Source organism: Heterodontus francisci, chromosome 26, assembly GCF_036365525.1.
Source record: "Heterodontus francisci isolate sHetFra1 chromosome 26, sHetFra1.hap1, whole genome shotgun sequence".
NCBI lineage: Eukaryota > Metazoa > Chordata > Chondrichthyes > Heterodontiformes > Heterodontidae > Heterodontus > Heterodontus francisci.
The window spans coordinates 43889673-43910823 of NC_090396.1; the positions used below are offsets into that span (position 1 = coordinate 43889673).

Genomic DNA, 21151 nt, shown 5'->3' on the forward strand with positions numbered 1-21151 from the left:
ACAATAATGTTCTTCTGAGAAATTTACATCTATGTTGATCAAACAAAATGGGGGTTCCATGGTGTGTAATGGGGATTCCATGGTGTAATGGTTAGCACTCTGGACTCTGAATCCAACGATCCGAGTTCAAATCTCGGTGGAACCTTATTTGGGCGGCGCAGTGGTTAGCACCGCAGCCTCACAGCTCCAGCGACCCGGGTTCGATTCTGGGTACTGCCTGTGCAGAGTTTGCAAGTTCTCTCTGTGACCACCTGGGTTTTCGCCGGGTGCTCCGATTTCCTCCCACAGCCAAAGACTTGCAGGTTGATAGGTAAATTGGCCATTATAAATTGCCCCTAGTATAGGTAGGTGATAGGGGAATTGAGGGAAGGTGGGGATATGAGAGGGTAATGGGATTAATGTAGGATTAGTATAAATGGGTGGTTGATGGTCGGCACAGACTCGGTGGGCCGAAGGGCCTGTTTCAGTGCTGTATCTCTAAATAAATAAATAAAATTAAAAAATCAACACTAATATAAATCTTGCTTATAAAACTGCATTGTTGTTGCTTGCACTTATGACAACTCGTGTTGTGCACACGGGAGCTACTCTGGTTGCACAACATCATGCGAGTGGTGGGAATGAGGGTTCTGGCCTGTTCTCTCATATGACCTCAGCTGTGGCATTGTGCGTCAATGACTTGCATTTTAGACCAACCCATAAACCACCTAGAGGACCTTCGCAGACCATCAGTGGTCTATAGACCACGCTTTGAGAACCACTGGCATCTACTGATGAAACCAAATTAATCTTGCTTAAATTGTTGAGAAGCGTTTTGGGTAATAAGACTAGAAAATGTGCTTGCCTTCTCTTACAAAGTTCCAAAAATAGACAGGTTGCTGCGAGTAGGTATTGCTTCCGACATTACTGAATTTAAGCTGCATGCCCAAAGATGTCACTTTAAGATGGAATCCTTCTGACACACTGAGCGGACAATTTGAAACTATCACTTCTACTGAAGCCCAACACTAAACTATCAGACACTTACAACAAATTCAACAATGCCTTTTCCAATGGTACCTGTCACACAATAATCACTGTTACTAGATAGTCCTCAGAGCTGTTATCGCTTCACCAACCTTATTGACAGCCATATTACCGTGCAGCAATGCTGAGTCACATCATTCAGTCCTGCTCATAAACCACAGAGCGTACATTTCCTGAGAACTCAATGTTTTTGGAATACACATCTCCCTAAGTTTTCACTTCCTCCTAGCAATCTATAGGTTATTTGCAGTTCTGGTCACTTCATGCAAGGATGTAATTGCACAAGAGAGGGTAGAGAGGAGATTTACGAGGATGTTGCCAGGACTGGAAAAATGCAGCTATGAGGAAAGATTGGATTGGTTGGCGGTGTTCTCCTTGGAACAGAGACGGCTGAAGGGAGATCTGATTGAAATGTACAAAATTTTGAGAGGCCTGGATAGAACGGATGTGAAGGGCTTATTTAGCTTAGCAGAGAGGTCAGTGACTCGGGGTCTTAGATTTAAAGTGATTGGTAGAAAGAGTAGAGGGAGATGAAGAAATTTTTTTTCACCCAGAGGGTGGTGGGAGTCTGGAATGCACTGTCTGAAAGGGTAGTAGAGGTAGAAACCCTCAACTCATTTAAAAGGTGTCTGAAAATGCACCTCAAGCCCTACAGGTTATGGACCAAATGCTGGAAAGTGGGATTAGGGTGGGTGGCTCATTTATCGGCCGGTGCAGACATGCTGGGTCAAGTGGCCTCTTTCTGTGCCATAAACTTTTTATCATTCTATTCTATGAAAAGGCTGATATTAAAACATTAAAGAATTTCCTGAGTTAATTTGTTTTCTCCTCTTCTCCATCTTGTTGCTGCTGTGCACTATGGGCCCTCAATCAGATATTATTATAATTAAGAAAAAGTTACACCATATTGCAAGTGCCCCCAATCCACAACAAAGAGAGAAACAAAGCTAACACTGCTAGAAATATTTCTTCATTGTATTTCTCAGTTTGGTACCAGCACTTGTAAGAATGTTATAGAATTTCTGAGCATTGCTGATTAGAGACTACTGAATAAGCACTATATAACTTGTTTGCTTAGGTATCCAGTATGTCTCTAGTAGTTTAATTCTGGAGACAATAACTTGCACTTATATAGCACTTTTAACATAGTAAAACATCTCAAGGTGCTTCACACCACTGTTCTCAAACAAAATTTGACACCAAGTCATATAAGGAGATATTAGAAAAGGTGAGCAAAAGCTTGTTGAAGAGGTAGGTTTTAAGGAGCATCTTAAAGGAAGAGAGAGTGGTAAAGAGAATTAAGGAGGGAATTCCAAAGCTTAGGGTTAAGACAGCTGAAGCCATGATCCTCAATGGTGGAGTGATGTTTTATTTATTTTTTATTTATTTAGAGATACAGCACTGAAACAGCCCCTTTGGCCCACCAAATCTGTGCCGACCAACAACCACCCATTTATACTCATCCCATAATCCCTACCACCTACCTACACTAGGGGCAATTTACAATGACCAATTTACCTATCAACCTGCAAGTCTTTGGCTGTGGGAGGAAACTGGAGCACCCGGCGAAAACCCACGTGGTCACAGGGAGAACTTGCAAACTCCGCACAGGCAGTACCCAGAATCGAACCCGGATCCCTGGAGCTGTGAGGCTGCAGTACTAACCACTGCGCCACTGTGCCGCCCTCGATGTATATTAGGGATGGGCAAGAGGCCAGAATGGGGGGAGCACAGAGACTTCAAAGGGCTATAGAACTGGAGGAGATTACAGAGATATTGGGGGGGGGAGGGTGGTGGAGGGGTGCATTTAGAGATGTCTTGAGATGTTTTGTTACGTTAAATGCATGGATTCGAAAACAAGGATGAGAATTTTAAAAGAGATGTGTTCCAGGAGCCAATGTAGGTCAGTGAGCATAGAAGTGATGGGTGAACGGGATTTGGGGCTGACTTTTATCAGTGTGCGCGTTGTGAAAGCAGGGGCCTTCCGACACGGAAGTGCCGCCGCACAGCCCCCGCGATATTACATGTGGGGGCTGATTTAAATGGAGGGGGTGGAGCAGCCACCCCCGATGATGTAGAGGAGCAGCATTGGGGTCCGGTGCCACCTTGCAGGCGCCGGCGCCATTTTTAAAGGGCTTCAAGCTCTTAGGAGAAATTTGAATTTTTAAAGGTACAGTGTTTAACATTGCAATTAAAAAATTAAATAAAAGCTGGAGGCCCTTTCCCACCCTTCCCCACCCACCTCCCCATGTTTGTTTTGGGCCTACGCTCCAAAATTAACTTTATTCCTGACCCGAACTACCCACCCCCCCAACAACCTTCTCATATTTGCCCTTCAACCCCTGCCCACCATCCCCACAGCTAATAAAAAGTGTTTTTCTTGCTCCCCACCCCTCCCACCCTGATAATTTAATTCCTCCACCACTCCCCACCAGTGTCTCGGCCTCGGAACTCCATATGGAGTTCCGAAGGTGCTCGAGTTGACGGTAAAATCGGCATGGGATGGCCACCACTAGCACGTAAGTTTATTTGCATCTTATTTATGTTTATTTAAATATTAAATGAAGGCCGCACCGAGGTCCCCCTGCCGCCGGTAATATGCGGCGGGCCCTTCTCGACGTTGGGGGTCATGGTGGGTCTCTCCCTGCAGAATTTGACAGACCCCCCGCCGCTGCAACCCACGGCATCAAGGGACTGGTAAAATTCAACCCTTAGTATGAATTAGAATATGGGAGCCAGAGTTTTCGATGAACTCAAGGTCACAGAGAATGTGAGGTGAGAGAGAGCAGCCAGAAGAACATTGGAGTAGTTGAGTTTAGAGGTAACAAGAGCATGGATGAGGGTTTCAGCAGCAGATAAGCTGATGTATGGGCAGAGATAGGCATTTTTACAGAGGTGGAAGTGGCCAGCGTTAGTTATCATGAGGATATGGGGTCAGAAGCTCAGCTCCCAGTCAAATAGAGACATTAGGACAGGTAACCGAATGCTTGACCAGTAAGAAGTCTGGTATTTAATGTTGTGTACATTTCCCTTCTTTCAAATTTTGTTGTATGATTATTTGGCGTGGACACTAATGTGAGGACTTGAAGTCTGGATATTCACAAGGAAGATCAAATGTTCCTTCCTGTTTTTGTCCAAGGCTTTACTGACACCATCTAGACTAGTATCTTACTTCCATAGAACCCATGGACGGGAATGGCTTTCCTCACGACTCCAGTACTGAGAGCTCACACTGCCAAGTTCATTTCACAGAAAATTCTGCTCCAGATTCACCGTGGACAAAGCATAAAAAAGTACAAGAAACCCAGATAAAAGACAAACTGCTCCTGTTTGCATATACTATGTATTATATGTAAACTGAATAGTAATTGTACCATTACTAGTATATTTAACCATCTATAAATATAAGTTTCGTTGCACATTATCTGATTTTACGCTTCTTTGGCCTCCTTGTCTCGAGAGACAATGGGTAAACGCCTAGAGGTGGTCAGTGGTTATATGCACTTCTATTATAACACTGTATATTTTATGATTTTATTTATCTTAAACTGCTGGTGTTTTCATATTTCATGGTATAAGTGCTCTGTTAAACATTCAGTACAGTTCATGTGTGGGTGTGTATGAAATGCCTCTTTACTGAGGCCATGTAATAAGGGTGCAGAGTAATTGTACAATTATTTGTAAGTCGATTGATTCCAACTTAATTGATTTGATTTATATTATTTTTCAGCTTGCAACTGTAATCTACATGCACGACGGTGCCGTTTTAACATGGAGCTCTTCAAACTTTCTGGTCGGAAGAGTGGAGGAGTCTGCCTGAACTGCCGTCACAACACAGCAGGTCGCCACTGCCACTACTGCAAGGAAGGCTACTATCGTGACATGACAAAGCCCATCACTCATAGAAAGGCATGCAAAGGTATGTGGGAAGAGCCTGGGCTCTCACCTGGCAAGAGGATTATTTTCCTTTTGTCTGCCATCGCTGTGGAGCTTCCGCTGGTGGGAGCTCCCTTGTTTGCAGAAACTTTAGCCCATCATTCTGGCACAGAGGGCTTTTGAGGAGAAGTTCTTTTGGAACACGTGTGACAGGACAAGGAAAATAAACAAAAGCTGACAACAGAGAAAGACAAAGGTGTGAAAGGATTCTTAGGTTTAGTCGTATGACTGAGCAGGAGTGGCAGATCAAAACATTAGCACAACACAGGTGTGCACACCAGCAAACACACAGCAGTTACATTCAACAGGATCAGCAACAAGACAAAGACAGCCTCACACACACACACTGCTCAAAGCAGCATTTTAATCTCTGAACAAACTGCTCTATAGCCTCTGAAAACAACATTAGTTCTTTGAAATGGTCCTCATGCCTTGGCTTTTGTAAAATATTTTTCTTCTTCTTTCAAAAGATAAACATGGGATTTTCAGCATTATCTTGCTGTCCTTGATTTAATACTCACAGTTAGAAGGAATGCTTAAGGGTAGAATGGAAGAGGCTCGTTTTTACACTTCAGATTAATCCACAGCCTAAATGGTGATTACACATGCTTATGGAATCCAAAAATGACATTATATTAAGAAAGAAACTATGCTTCTTACATCTACCAACAGGCAGTCACCAATTTCTGGCATTTGTGCATTTCCAAATACGCAAATTTGTGTTCAGAAATTATCAATCATTTAATCAACTTGGAATTTATTTAGCTTCATGCCATTTGTAAAATGGCTAAAGTTTAAAAACCTGAATTAGGAATAAACACCTATATTTTCAAAATTGTATGAGAGTGCAGAAGTTTTTTTAACAAATGAAATTAATATAAATGTTAGAATATAGAACCTATAACTTTGGTTAGTTAGTGGGGGAAATATTGAGTCTCAGATTCTTTCAACTATAAAAGAGAAGCTGAAACTAGTTAAACTAATTTGAAATATTTCAAGAGTTATTCAGAGTCTAACTTCTGGTTTCCATAAAGTGTAATATTTTTATTTGCGCATGCAAAGGAGGAGTAGAATTGTCACTGTTATGAAAAGGTGTTCCTATTTCAATGAGTAAAGATAATAGAGAATACCACATCATAGTCTGGTGCACTTTCACTGGAATTAAAGTATTGTCTACCTATGTGCATTATAAAATTCCTTGAACATCTTGACAAGTATTGAATGTTTCCATCTTAAATTTAGATAGTCTATTTATGCTAGAAATAATTGTCTCACAACTATTAAGATGAGACATACATTAATGAGAACTTACCATCCATCGATATACTAAATTCGCTTAATGTTAGGGATTATTTTGTAATGTAAAACACATAATTATTGAACTGGTTACAGTTTTTTTTATATGCCAAGAGATTGAGCGTTTTAGTTTTTGTCCAGAAAGAACTTATTCATATAACTGTACATAATTGAACCAACATAGGTCTATCTAGAATAATTAAATGTAACCGATGTATACAACACCGTTGCAGCAAACTTCAGCAATATCCAAACACAGACTCACCCAATAAAGATACTGTTCAAAATAGACACACAAATTGATCCAATAAAAACACATCTAATCTGAACCTATCCAACAAAGATGTTTGGCATATACAGAATAACTTTAAAAAGTAAAAAAAACGAATTTATTGGTAAATTTTGCCACCTTAAAACTTTTAAATGAAGAAATACAGTCCACTATTTCCATAACCTACCAATCTAAAAAAAAGAAAAGATATTAAAAGGACTAATGTGAATCAATTCAAATTTCAGAAACCTCCCATTATAATTAAAAGCAGGCAAAAGCTTGTATCAGAACATTCTTACTAATATCATCACATAACCTTCAATAAGTGAATAATAACATTTTGAGGAATGTAAGTGTTGAGTTAGCAGGAACTGACTAAGAATTAGAATTATTGGTGATGAATCTGAGCGATCAGATTGAACACTGGAGAGAACTCAAATAATTGAGTCAAAGTCAATTAGGGACTTCTGAGCAGATAGAAGCACATATGCACATAAACACTTGGACACATATTCATAAACATACAGCCCACATTAGCTAATTGGTTAATTTTACTGGAGTGCAGGCAATTATAGCAAACAAAGTGGCAGGTTGCAAGCCAGTCAAATTCTGCACTATGTGAAAGACAGGATATGGAAGAATGTAAGTCACATTACTGTGTTACTTAATCTTACTGTTTGACCAACAATGCAATTAGTTCATAAGGAATGAGAGGTGTAGGTGTGATTTTCAAAATATGTTGCTGCACCAGCAGACATTGGATTTAGTCTAAAAGTATTTTAGAATTACATAAATAAGTGTCATATCTTTGAAACTGGAATTTTACTTCTTCCACCCTTACCTCAGTTAATAAAGTAGGAAAAAATATTGTAATTCTTATCAATGAGACAGCTACATATTTGCCAAGAACTGTTATGTCGTGAGCCCCAAACAGGTGCACCACTAACTCTGTGTAGTTTACATTTGTTAATCTTTATTTACAAAAGACACTATGGCTCACATTACTCAAAACATTCCTGGATTATTTTTCACCCACAAAGAATGTATAAAAGTGTTAACACGTTGGAGAACTGAAGTAATTTGGATTGAAATGCTGAATTGTCTTTATTTAGCTTAGAATCAGAGCTAAAACTGAGACATCAAAACAGATTAATCCACATAATTGTCAGAATGAATCCTTTTTTTAAGCAAAGATGCAGAGAAACTATTATAAACGCATACACCAAATTCTAGAAATGTCTTGATTTTCATGCACAGACCCAATGATATAATGCTTCACAATCACCTTCAGCAAAATGTATCCAGAGTATTGTAGCACCAATTTCTTCAATGGGGATTTTAATTTTGCTGCTTTAATTAATCTACAAAATCCACATTAAATGAAACCTCAGTAAAGATTAATTCAAGCCATTACTAAAAGAGTGTTCGGCATCCTAAAATTAATTCTAATTAAACTCCAATGCATATGACTGTGTTTTGAAACCCAAAACATTAGGAAATGGAAGGTTTTCACTGCAACCTATTACATATGGATTTACAAGTTACAGTATAATAGTTTAGTAAAATCAGGGAGATTCCCCTATGAGCTCTTTCAGACTATGTATATCTTTTTTAAAACTCTTGAGTTTGATAATTGACTATTCTCTTGAAAGTTTAGCAGAAATCAAGGAGCATGTTAATGGAGAGCTGCCCTTACTGCATGGTGGGTGTGTGTATTGGAACCAAGTGGTGTAAAATGATGACAATATGAGTTACATGGGTTGTTTCACCAGTACCTTCCAATTCTAATTGCTCATGTCCACCATATCAGTGTTTAACCTTATCAGGAGAGAACTAAGGAATCCTAACAACTCATTAACTTTGAATTTGTTATAATATTTCATTGTTCCATCAGGTCTTTTTCATCTTAGTTTCACCTTGTCATGTGCTTCTCACCAATTGGTTAAGTAAATTAAATTGATTTGAACTATTTGGACTAATATTATGCAGCATCTAACAGTCACCAGCACCTATGGACTGCAGTGTTTGTAACCATTTCAAAAAAGACTTGATTCTTTCACCCATTCCACTTGCATTTTAGTCTGATCATCTTGTTCAATTTTAACACATACTTCAAGATGTTTTCTATGTTCTCAGAAGTCTGCTATTAACCATGGCATAAACTTTCTTTGTGCATTATTTGTCTAACGCTATCATTTCCATTTTTCACTCAGATCAGTAGCTAGGCTGCCATTGGACCTGAAGGTCCTAGCTTTGATTTCTAGTGTGTGTATAAAGTTAGCTTATCTCAGTTGAGGTTGCAGTAGGTGAACTACTTATTGCCCTCAATGCCCCAGGACAGTGGGAGAAAAGGTCAGGCAATGTTTGCTATTGCAATCCAGTGAACACTACTGGAAAATACATGTGTGTGGATATTGAGTGGGGGAAGGATCCGGTGAGTATGATGTCTGCTCATTTCTCCCCCTCACCCATTAATGTCACTGTCTTTGGCTCACAAATGAAGACTGACAACTTGAATGAGGTTCCCTTGAAGGGTATTCATTTAATTTTAAATCCAAGATTGACCCCCTTCCTCAGGAGGCAAACTGAGCTATTGGCAAGTTCAAGGGGAGGCAGGGGTTTGGAAAAAGATCCTCCCATGGATGGGAGGACACTCGAATTTCTGGCATGAATGGGCAGGCAGTTGCCAAAGTAATGCTCGTAGGTTGCTTGCAGCCATCTAACCTATGCAAATGAGGTGCCTTCCCAGTTATCCCGCAAACACTAACAGGATCAGCACTGAAGAGCACTCTTGGGATCATGATACTAGGAATTTTGGGGTCAGTGTGCTTAGAAATAAACAGTCATGGTTTGCAGCTCGTTGAAGGATCCTTGAATCAAACATTGCATCTGCGAATATGTTATTGTCATTGAATTGTTTTCAGTTTGTTGGAAGTGTTATAGGTCTGCTGGACAAAGCTGTTGTACACTTTACATCCTGTCCACTATTAATCAATGCTCATTTGTTCATTATTACCTTATCTGGTGCAAACAGCTGTGTGGCAAATTAATTGAAGCTTAGCTCCCACAAACATACCATATATCATTCCTACAAAATTGGAGAATAGTAAGTTGCAAGGCAGCAATTCAATTAAAATGTTCTGATATCATGAATGGGTTCATAAATGGTTCCAAAAACAGAGGCAGACATGTTTATGGGGCCTGTGGCAATGGGCTAGGAGGCAGGGCTGTACACAAAATGGCATGGGGTGGAGTCAGGCAGTGTGCCCAACGTCGTCCTGCCCCCATGCCATTTTGTCTGCAGCAGGCACTTTGGTGTACAGGAAGTCCACTGGGAGGCCAATTGAACCACTTAAGTGGCCCATTTAAGAGCTGCCTCCCACCTGTGCTGGCATTTTGCTGAAGATGGAGGGGCTTGCTGCCGCATGGTGACACTGCCATGTGAAACCTGGCAGCCTCCTGATGGGGCACCCTGTGGCCCACAGAGGGCCATCCCCGGCAGCAAGGGTCCCCTCGCTGAAAGACCCACGCCAACTCTCAGTAACAAGCCCCCCCACCCCCCACCATATCCTGCCTTTGGTTCCCTTACCTTTCTCTCTTGTTGGAGATCTTGGGCTTTATAAATAGAGGTATTGAGTACAAAAGCAAGGAAGTTATGCTGAACGTTCATAAAGCTCTGGTTAGAGTATTGCATCTAGTTCTGGCCACCACACTTTAGGAAGGATGTGAGGGTCCTTGAGAAGGTGCAGAGGAGATTTACCAGAATGGTTCCAGGGATGAGCAATTTTAGCTGCAAGGTTAGGTTGGAGAAGCCGGTGTTGTTCTCCTTGGAACAAAGGAGATTAAGGGGAGATTTGATTGAGATGTACAAGATTATGACAGGTTTAGATAAGGTAGACAAATAAAAGCTGTTCCCATTAGCTGATGGTACAAGGACTGGGGGACACAAATTTAAGGTTTTCGGCAAGAGATATGGCGGGATGTGAGGAACAACTTTTTTACACTGCGAGTGGTAATGACCTGGAACTCACTGCCTACAAGCGTGGTGGAAGCAGAGATGATGAATAATTTCAAAAGGAAATTGAATAGGCACTTGAAGGAAATAAACTAGCAGGGCTAGGGGAATAGACCAGGGGAATGGGACCAATTGGATTGTTGTACATAGAACTCGATGGGCTGAATGGCCTCCATCTGTACTGTAATAACTCTGACTCTATTCTATAGGGGGTGCAGGGAGAAATTGCAAAAGGGTATAAGGAAAACAAAGAGGGGCAATGAGAAAAGATTTAACAGGTAACATAAAAGGGAAACCAAAAATCTTTTATGAATGTATAAAAAGTAAAAGGATAGTTAAAGGAATAACGTGTTTAATAGGGACAAAAAGGAAAATCTTCTTGTGAAGGCAATTGAGTACTTTGTATTTGTCTTCACAAAAGGAGGATAAAGTTAATATTGCACCAAAGGAGGGGAGAGCGGAGATATTGTATAGGATTAAAATAGATAGAAATTACTACTAAATGGGTTGGTATCACTCAAAATTAACATGTCATCCAGTCCAGATGAGATGTATCCTAGTTGGCTGATGGAAGCTAGGGTGGAGATAGAAGCAGCTCTGAGCATAACCTTTTATCCTCCTTGGATATGGGAGTGGTACCAGAGGATTGCAAATGTTACATCCCTGTTCAAAAAACGAGGAAAGTGATAAACTTGGTAACTACAGGTTAATTAATCTAACATCAGTGGTGGGAAAACAACTAAATACCATTGTCAGGACACAATTAATTCTCACATGGTGAAGCATGAGTTAATAAGGGATAGCCAGCAAGGATTTGTTAAAGGCAAATTGAGTCTGACTAACCTGATTAAGTTATTTGATGAAGTAACAGAAGTGATGAATGTAGTGCAGTAGATGTATATATGGACTTCCAAAAGTCATTTGATGAAGTATCACATCATAGTCTTATTTGGAAAATAGAAACACATGGTATCAAAGGGATGGTGGTAACTTGGGTACATAATTGGCTGAGGAATAGGAGGCAGAGAGTAGCAATGAACAGATGTTTTTCTGACTGGAGAGAAGTAAAACACTGGTTGGCCTCAACTGGAGTATTGTGTCCAATTCTGGGCACCAGCCTTTGGGAAGGGTGTGAAGGTATTAAAGAAGGTACAGATTTATAAGAATGGTTCCAGAGATGAGGTACTTCAGTCATTTGGATAGATTGGAGAAGCTTGTGCTGTTCTCCTTAGAGAGAAGGTTGAGAGGAGATTTGATAGAGGGTTTCAAAATCATGAGGAGTCTGGACAGAGTAGATAATGAGAAACTGTTCCCAATGGCAGAAAGGTTAAGAACCAGAGGACATTGATTTAAGGAGAATGGCAAAAGAACCAAAGGTGGCATGAGGAAAACATAATTATGCAGTGTGTGGTTAGGATCTGGAATGCACTGCCTGAAACTGTGGTGGAGGCAGATTCAATCATGGCTTTCATAAGGGAATTAGATAATTATCTGAAAAGAAAAAAATTGCAGGGCTACGAGGAAAGGGCAGGGCAATTGGACTAGCTGAGTTGCTCTTGCAGAGAGCCAGAATGGACACAATGAGCTGAATGGCCTCCTTCTGTACTGTAACATTCTATGATTCTTAGTATGCATTGGGGTCCCACATGGATCAGTACTGGGACTGTGCTTTTCTTGTTATACGTAAAGAACCTGGACTTGAGTATAGGGGTTACAATTTCAAAGTTTGCGGATGATTGATAACTTGGCAACATAGTAATAGTGAACAGGATAATAGAAGATTTCAGGGCAACATAGACAGACCGGTGAAATGGGCAGACAACATGGCAGATGCAATTTAATGCGGATATCACACACACTTAACTGCCTTATCAACTTGCCCTCCCACCTACAATGATTTGTAAATATGCAAACCCAGGTCCTTCTGCTTTTTCACCCTGCTCAAAATATTTAAATTACACTGCCTCTCCATGCTATTTCTCCCAAACTGCGTCATCTTACGCTTATCTGCATTAAGTTGCATCTGCCATGTTGTATCATTCTGATAAACATTTTCTGGAAAGGGTACAGAAAATGTTTATCAGAATGATACTAGGGATAAGGGAGTTTAGTTATGTGGAGAGATTGGAGAATTTGGGATTGTTCTCCTTAGAGCACAGCAGGTTAAAGGGAGACCTAATACAAGGTATTCAAAATTATGAAGGGTGTTGATAGAGTAAGTAGAGAGAAACTATTTTCTCTGGCAAGTGGGTCAGTAACCAGAGGTCATAGATTTAAAATAACTGGCAAAAGAACGAAAAGAGAAATAAGGAGTAATTTATTCACATAGTGGGTTGTTAAGATTTGGAACACACTACCTGAAATTGTGGTGGAATCATATTCCAGAGTAACTTTCAAAAGGCAATTGGACATGTACTTGAAGAGGACTAATTTTCAGGGTAGTGAGGAAAGAGCTGAAGCATGGGTCTAAATTGAATAGTTCTTTCAAAGAGCCAGCACAGGCAGTGCAGTCCAAATGGCCTCCTTCTGTGCTGAAAGATTCTATGGTTTTATGACATTGCTTATGAATATTGAAAAGAATTGTCACTTTTAATTATGTGACGAGCACAATAGCGATGGTGGAAGGGAAGTAAAGGTAATATCAATTATTCTCTATTGACATTTCATATCTTCAACAACTGTAACACAATATAGTATCATTAGTTTTGACCCGAAGATTACAATACTGAATGGAAATATTTTTGTCCTATGTATTGAAATACCCAATTCTTTCTACTTTAAGCTGATAAAAACAAGTCAAATTGGAGGCAGAAGTTTGGCACCAATTTTAAAAGGCCATTCTCACTTTATTGAGAAGCAGCCATTCAAGCTAAACTTCTGAACGCCCAGCAACAACCCCCTGAATGCAGACTCTGCCATGATAATCTCATGTTGCAGGTGTTGCTCTACTTTTGCAGTTTTCTTCTTTTCTTCCCCCTCCCTTACTTTTAACTTGAAGATAAAACATTGAAGGGCTGATGCAATCACTGACATGATCGTGTTTTTGGCAAGACTCCTTACAATGTAATAATGCTTCTTAAAAGTGACCTTCAGTTGACAAATGCAAAACATGGCACTAAGCTATATTGTTCAAAAAAGATCGCACATTCTATCTCCTGTGATGATCTTATTAAAGGCTGCAATTGACCTCAGTGCCCTAGGATACAGTGGGGGGGAAAAATCACTGATCCTTCCATTGATCAGTATCCAGTAACCCATGCTGGAAAGTATACATGTGCTAAAAGTTAGAAATCTGACTAACATTAAAATACAGCCTGATGAACATTTTCAAAAGGAGATTTTGCTATTAAGATTTTTAACACTTCTCAAAGTCTTAAGTAATTCCCCATTCACATCTTGATCAAACTTTTCTGTGAGTTTCTACAGTGCCTGGAGTGAATGGAATGTCTGTGGTTAGTGCTTTTATTCTTGCCAATGTAAAAAGCTAAGCCACTGAGTCTGTGTCACATTTAGAGTTTAAATATCAAAACCAGCTGAACCATAAAGTGTCAGTTTAGAGAAATCCTGTAATTTGGTGCTGTAAGCATGAGGTGTTTTGGCATACAAAAAAATGCTCTTACTTCAAAAACCATACTCCTATCTAAATGATCAGTTTAGTTAGACCAATATAATTAATCTGACAGGTGGTTAATAATGCCCTTTGTGGTATTATTCATAATGAAAGTTACCGACTTAGCAATTTTGCAAACCTAAAATATGCAAAAACAAAACTAATTTCCCTCAACTTCATATGCTGGTAGCAGCTACAGGAGGTTTCCTCTTAAAATAATACTTCTCGTGCCATCAAATATTAAGCGTTTGAAGTGTTGGTAATAGTTAGGAAGCTGGCATCTGTGGTTGTTCCTGTATTAGGGGAAAAGATAATTGTGGGCACTGCAGTTTCATTTTTTCACCACCTCCAATTTAATAATGTTTATTGAAATAGAATAACATTTAAAACAGATGTGCATGCTACGCAGTTACATCATGCAGAGCATACTAACTCTGCACAACAATAAAAGCTAAAATCTCTGCAACATGAAGAGAGCAGATGAGTAATGAAAACTACACTTTTAATGACTTTATTCAATTAGCTATCAACTATGACTCATCAGGAAATTTGCAGCTAAAGTGGCGGCAGAAAGCATCACATCTTAAATGTGAACATTTCAGTCACTTCTGGATTACAGTGCTGTGTAATAATCTAATTGCGTCTCTCCAGAGTTAACAGTGATCATGTTACAGCCTCCATTTACACAGAATTCTATTATTGAGGCTCTTGGTTTTGCAAATGATCAAATTAATGGCATAGAGCTAGAATATTGTGTAAATGAATATGGAGCTTTAGGCGTGACAAAGGTGAATTAATGAATCATTTATACAGTTGCTTAACAAGCTTCATCATTTTCAACAAAATCACAAGCATCTAGCTGGTTGACATATATTCACACAAAATAATGAAGCTATTTAAAATTTCATCTTTGTAAATACAAGAGCCTTAAACCTTTATCACAGATATTTCAGTTTTCATTTTAACATCCAAACTTTCCTTGACTTGGCACAGTTCTTAGTATCTTTGCCTCTCAGTTGGTATATTGTGGGTTCACACCCAGCACAGATGAGTGCAATGCTGAAGAAATGCTGCATTGTCAAATTAACTGCTCTTTGGATGAGATGTTAATCCAATGCCCTGCCTGCTATGTTAAAGATCCTTTAGCACTATTTAAAGAGCAGGAACCAACATTTCTGTTTTGACTGACAACCCTCAGAACTGATTAACTAACTGGGGATTTGTCTCACTAATGATTGTGGAATCTTGCTGTGCACAAATTGGCAGCTATGTTTTGCTGCGATAACAACAGTCACTGCACCTCAAAGTAATTCATTGTATGTGAAACTCTGAGACGTTAAACATGTGTTAAGGTACTACAAATCTTCTTGCATGCAGCACATGCTCCATTTATTCACAAGCGTCAGAAGATAAGCATTTACCACAAGTTATCAATGATAATAATTGCTGAATGGTTGTAGTCTTATGATAGAAAAACCAAGAGCATGAGTTGGAAAAGTACACATTGTCAAACTCTTTCTTGGTGGCCATGTCTTGTTAATGTTATTTTAATTAAAAGTGATTTCTCTTGTTCTTGGTATTTAATTATATGCTGGTAGATTCCAGACCAATTTAATTTCATGTAAAATTTTCCTGAAAAGCACAATGACTCATAGTCAAAGCATAAATCTTTTTGTCATATTTTAACCAAATTGTAACTAATGGGAAAGTCAATCCCCATTTCAAAAATGGTACATTTCAGTACATTAGTCACAAGATGGTTATCTGCCAAGTCTTCTGCAGCACGCGCTGCTGACTAACAGAAATCCAGCTCATAATAGTGCTCTTGATGGGTGGAATTTTCTGCCCTTAGGCTGTGAGCTTGTGTTGGGACCATTTCCCAGTTCCAACCCAGCTCTGACTGTCAGGGCACCCGCCTGTGAGACCTTCCAGGAGCTGCCTCCAGGCTCACTGTTCAGTTAAGGACGCCGGGCAGCTCCCTGAGGCTGCATGCCCAATTGGAGGGTCTGCAGCCTTGGAAGGACAGCAGTACCACTGCCAGCGGTGGGTGGTGCTACTGTCAGAGGGGAACATCCTGAGGCACCCTCTGAAGATATTGGAATTCCCTCCAAGTGATGGATGGCGGCAGCAGCTGTGGCCCACTGATGGCTACGGCTCTGGTGGGGGGGGGGGGGGTGGGATTAGTGTTTGAGACCTCGTGGGCCTCCCAGACTAGCCGCCTACAAACTGCCTCCAGGCACATGCCAGCCTTGGCCCTCAGTGGGGGGACTGTTCATGGCTGAGAAGATCAGGCCCAATCAGCTCAAAAATGGGCATTTAATCCCACCACTGCCAAGCGGATAGCCTCTGCTGGTGCTGACCCACCTCCAGGAATATTGCCTGGAGGCAGGAATGGCAGGAACACATCAGGCCGCTGACCCAACGCATATTTCTCTTCAGTTATTCCTGGTCCTGCCTTGAAGCCCACCCCGAACAGCTCCATTACTTGTCCTTCCCCAGTGCATTCTGGGCAAGGTGACATCACTGCTGACTTGCTGCACATGGCTACTGTGTTGCGTTATGTAATTATCCTGAGAATTTTGGGTCTCAAAATAAAGTTTTGTTAAATAAAGCAAATTGTTATAACCAATGAATAATGCTAATCAGTACTCTTCTGAAGTTTGGTACTGCAGCAGAGTGTAGAGCGGCGTAAAGGGAGCTTTACACTGCATTTGGCTGTACTATACCTAACCTGGGAATACTGATGTTGATGTTGGGTGTTTGAAATGAGAAGAGTTCCATTCCCTAATACTTTACATTAATGAGCAGAATTTTTATAATGGAGCAGCACTGGACAGCAGAGTTTGGCTCAGAACTATAAAAAGGCAGAAGGGTACATTTGTGAGTAAACTGTTAAAAAGGTAGCTTTCTTTTTTTAAAAAAGACTCATTCTTTTGAAAGAAATTGGCTTTGGGCAGTGCAGAGGTACAGAGAATTAGAATTCCAATGACCAATCCTGAAGACTAATGGGACTTCAGTGCACACTGAAACTCCCCATTATATCTTAGAAGTGCCATCATTGGGTGACACTCAGAAATTTTAGGTGCTTCTGCACGGGAGTAAAGCAAAATTAGACGAGGTCTCTGTATCGCTTTCATGCACTTTGTAAAAGACTGCTATCTACTGTGAACCAGTTCAACTAATTCCTTTGGCTCGAGAAGGTACACGGCACAAGGAGACTAGAAAAAGGAAAGGGTAGAAAACAAATTACTTCTCCCTCACCCCTAATAATGGGCTTTAAACATCTTAAAATATCTGAAAATAAAACCGCATCAATGGCACAGATTGAAACTTTTTACTGCTGAAAGCAACTTCTAAGCAACAGCGCCAGGATGTAATTATTTTACCTGAGGCATTTGTTTAAAAAATGACTATTGAGCTCAAGCATGGAGGTTCGTTCGGCTTCACTGGCAATGAAAACATCTTTTAAAAAAAAATGTTTGGTGCAGACAGACCGTTTGATTCTCACATAAGGACACAACCTATTTGTACAACACGGTATCTGTTAACATTGAACAAAATAGTTTCTGTATGGAACTGAAAAACAAACTCCTTCTGGGAGCTGAAAAGGAATTTGAGATTGGGTATTTTGTGAGCAAACTAAATGGTCATGACCTATCACTTGAGAAAAGACTTGTCACAGTATGGGACAAAACATGATTTAATCTTTTTCTCTGAAAATTGTACTGTAACACCTTCATTTTTAGGAATGAATTTTCAATTCCATTCCATTTTTGCTGTCCCCATCTTTGCTGTCTAAACACTGCCTCAAAAGTGAGTGGTCGGTCACTTTGAGTATTCTTCTTGGTCAGGAGCCTCGACTCTCCAATGCGCATAACTATGATCATCATTAATTCTGCTTTTCTGATGTCCCTGTATGAGATGCTCTTGCTAGTAGGAGAAGGACTCTTGCATCTCCTAACCCTTATTCTCTCCCTCGTGGAGATGACCCAGAGAAGAAATGGGAAGCTAAGGGTGGAAGTCCTCCTGTAAATAACTTTAGTTGAAGATGATGGCAGGAGTACGAAACAGCATTTGCTTTTGGTCTTAAACTGACCTGTTCAGTAAATTTATTGACCAGAGGAATGCCATCTCATTTGTCTTTAAGGAGCACTCTGAGTATAGGGGGCTGTAAAGACTAGAATTAGCATTTCCCAATAGGGAGTTCAGCACCCTAACAGTGAAACCAACAATTGGTTACATTTCAAGCATATTGAATGTTCACAGTACCTCAGATAATTGGAGAATTTTATGTATGGATCGTTTTATGGAATCAAGAGATACTTCTGTTTGAAAATGTAACGTGACCAGACATATTAAATGATTCTATTTATTGATTGCAGAATACTGAATACCTTTTATCCAGAGAATATGTTAAAATGAGTCAATGCTAAGAAGGGGGGATGATTAGTAATGTGTTTTTTCAGACTGTCGTAATTGTGACCTTTATATGGTTTTAGGGAGTGGCACCATATAGTAAAGACAATGAAAAGGCTGGCTAGAAACTGTTCTACTTTTAGTTTGCTTCTTTGCAGACTCTCAATCTGTTTGGACATCTGTTTTAAATGTAATGTTCTTTGTGTTATTTATTATAAATCAAATTTTTATGTCAAAATATATGTTTCTTAAGGAACACAATGCAAATAAACTCCACCCTTATTATAACAGACTACTTGGGAGCCCAGCATTTTGCCCATTAAACTGAAGGCTATGGTAAAGAAATTGCCATAATTTAGCACAAATTGGAATAAGAAAAATATTAATGTTCAAAGTCCAGTAATTTTATAATCAGAGTTGTCATCCTGACCAAGAGGCTTAGAATGAAGTAAGGTTTTTGTTGTGTTCATTTTCCTCTGCTGATTAATCGCTGAATTCCCCACTATCAACATCCTAGGGGCTATCATTGACCAGAAACTGAACTGGAGTACAAGAACAGGTCAGAGGCTAGGAATCCTGCAGCGAGTAACTCACCAAATCCTGTCCACCATCTACAATGCACAAGTCAGGAGTGTGATGGAATACTCTCCACTTGCCTGGATGGGTGCAACTCCAGCAACACTCAAGAAGCTCAACACCATCCAGGACAAAGCAGCCTGCTTGATTGGCACCCCACTCACAAACATTCACTCCCTCCACCACCGACGCAGCAGTGTGTACCATCTACAAGATGCACTGCAGCAACACACCAAGGCTCCTTAGACAGCACCTTCCAAACCCGCTACCTCTACCACCTAGAAGGACAAAGGCAGCAAATGCATGGGAACACCACCACCTGCAAGTTCCCCTCTAAGTCACACACCATCCTGACTTGGAACTATATTGCTGTTCCTTCACTGTTGCTGGGTCAAAATCCTGGAACTCCCTTCCTAAAAGCACTGTTGGTGTACCTACCGCACATGGACTGCAACAGTTCAAGAAGGCAGCTCACCACCACCTTCTCAAGGGCAATTAGGGATGGGCAATAAATGCTGGCCTAGTCAGCGACACACACATCCCATGAATGAATAAAAAAAAAAATGTTGAAGCAGCCCTGATTGCCTAGTGGGTACAAGCATTGCCCAGTGCATTACCACATCACACAGACCAGACAACTTAGAAAATACAGTTTATCTCAAACTTCTGCAGCTGCTCTCTTGGTTCTATGAACAATGCAGAAGCATCTCTATGGGACCTAGACAGTGAATATCAGCTGGATATTTGAACATGGAGAGCATCACAGCCAAACCTGAGTGCAGTAGGAACACTGGATGATTTTTCCATGTCTTTATCTAAGAGTAATAAATAAATAAGTTGTCGAGACCAATCTTTGTGCTACAAATGCTCAGCCGCTCCAACTGAGATCAACTAATTCAGCACAGACTAGGAATCAAACCTGCTAAAGAGGTTTAAGAAAAAACTATATTTTCTAAGTCTCGAGATTATTTTCTGCAGCCCATCTCATTTTCTTTTGACATAACAGGGAAGGCAATCAACATTTCAATAAGGTCAATGACATACAGGTCATGCTGAATGAAATGTAAGTAAACATTGTTTATGTCCACGTGTGTTAGTAATTGGTATTGCACTACATACAGTGTACAGTGGCGCAATGGTTAGCACCGCAGCCTCACAGCTCCAGGGACCCAGGTTCGATTCCGGGTACTGCCTGTGTGGAGTTTGCAAGTTCTCCATGTGTCTGCGTCGGTTTTCTCCGGGTGCTCCGGTTTCCTCCCACAAGCCAAAAGACTTGCAGGTTGATGGGTAAATTGGCCATTATAAATTGTCACTAGTATAGGTAGGTGGTAGGGAAATATAGGGACAGGTGGGGATGTTTGGTAGGAATATGGGATTAGTGTAGGATTAGTATAAATGGGTGGTTGATGTTCGGCACAGACTCGGTGGGCCGAAGGGCCTGTTTCAGTGCTGTATCTCTAATCTAATACAAGTTCATGGATTGAAGCGATCATTCCAGTTGTACTTGTTTTCATCAGGGCACTTACTTTCCCTTCACAGATTCTCTTAGTGTAAAGCAAAAAGAAATATCGATCCTTTTCAAAATTCAATTAGAAATCAAATGGCAAAACCATAACAATCAAGCTAAGAATTGGCCAAATTGGTCTTTCTGCAAGACCCATACCAACAGCTGAAATACATTTTAAATTTTAAAAAATCATAAAGCAAAGCATTCCTGCTCAGTTACTCTGCCTTGTATTTCAATGTTCATTCTATAGCCATCTTTTTAGACAGTAATGAGAGAGTACTAGTTCTGAATCCATTTATACTCAAGGGTTTGTGTAATTGTAAAGTGTTTCTAACATGCTATTTAATGCATGTTAAATCCCAGTGGGCATTATTTTGACAAAGTCATTAAGCCATTTATTTTAAACTTGACCACCAATTTATTTTAAACGTTAAACCACTTTCTCAAAACAGTGCACACAAGAATTTGGCACAAATATGTTAATCAATATAGCAAAAT

At 40.1% G+C, this 21151-nt stretch overlaps 2 protein-coding genes and 1 non-coding gene across 5 annotated transcripts in view; 2 read left to right on the plus strand and 1 right to left on the minus strand.

Annotated features, from left to right (window-relative positions):
• ntn1a (netrin 1a) overlaps positions 1-21151 on the plus strand; it is a 196903-nt gene that overhangs the window by 96654 nt on the left and 79098 nt on the right. For both annotated transcript variants that reach the window (XM_068058118.1, XM_068058119.1), the window contains exon 3: positions 4757-4945. In XM_068058118.1, the coding sequence (XP_067914219.1) occupies positions 4757-4945 (189 nt within the window). The remainder of the gene's footprint in view (positions 1-4756; positions 4946-21151) is intronic.
• stx8 (syntaxin 8) overlaps positions 1-21151 on the minus strand; it is a 425779-nt gene that overhangs the window by 46339 nt on the left and 358289 nt on the right. The gene's annotated exons all lie outside the window — the stretch shown is intronic.
• On the plus strand, positions 73-145 carry trnaq-cug (transfer RNA glutamine (anticodon CUG)). Its single transcript has one exon. It is a non-coding gene; the product is annotated as a tRNA-Gln (tRNA).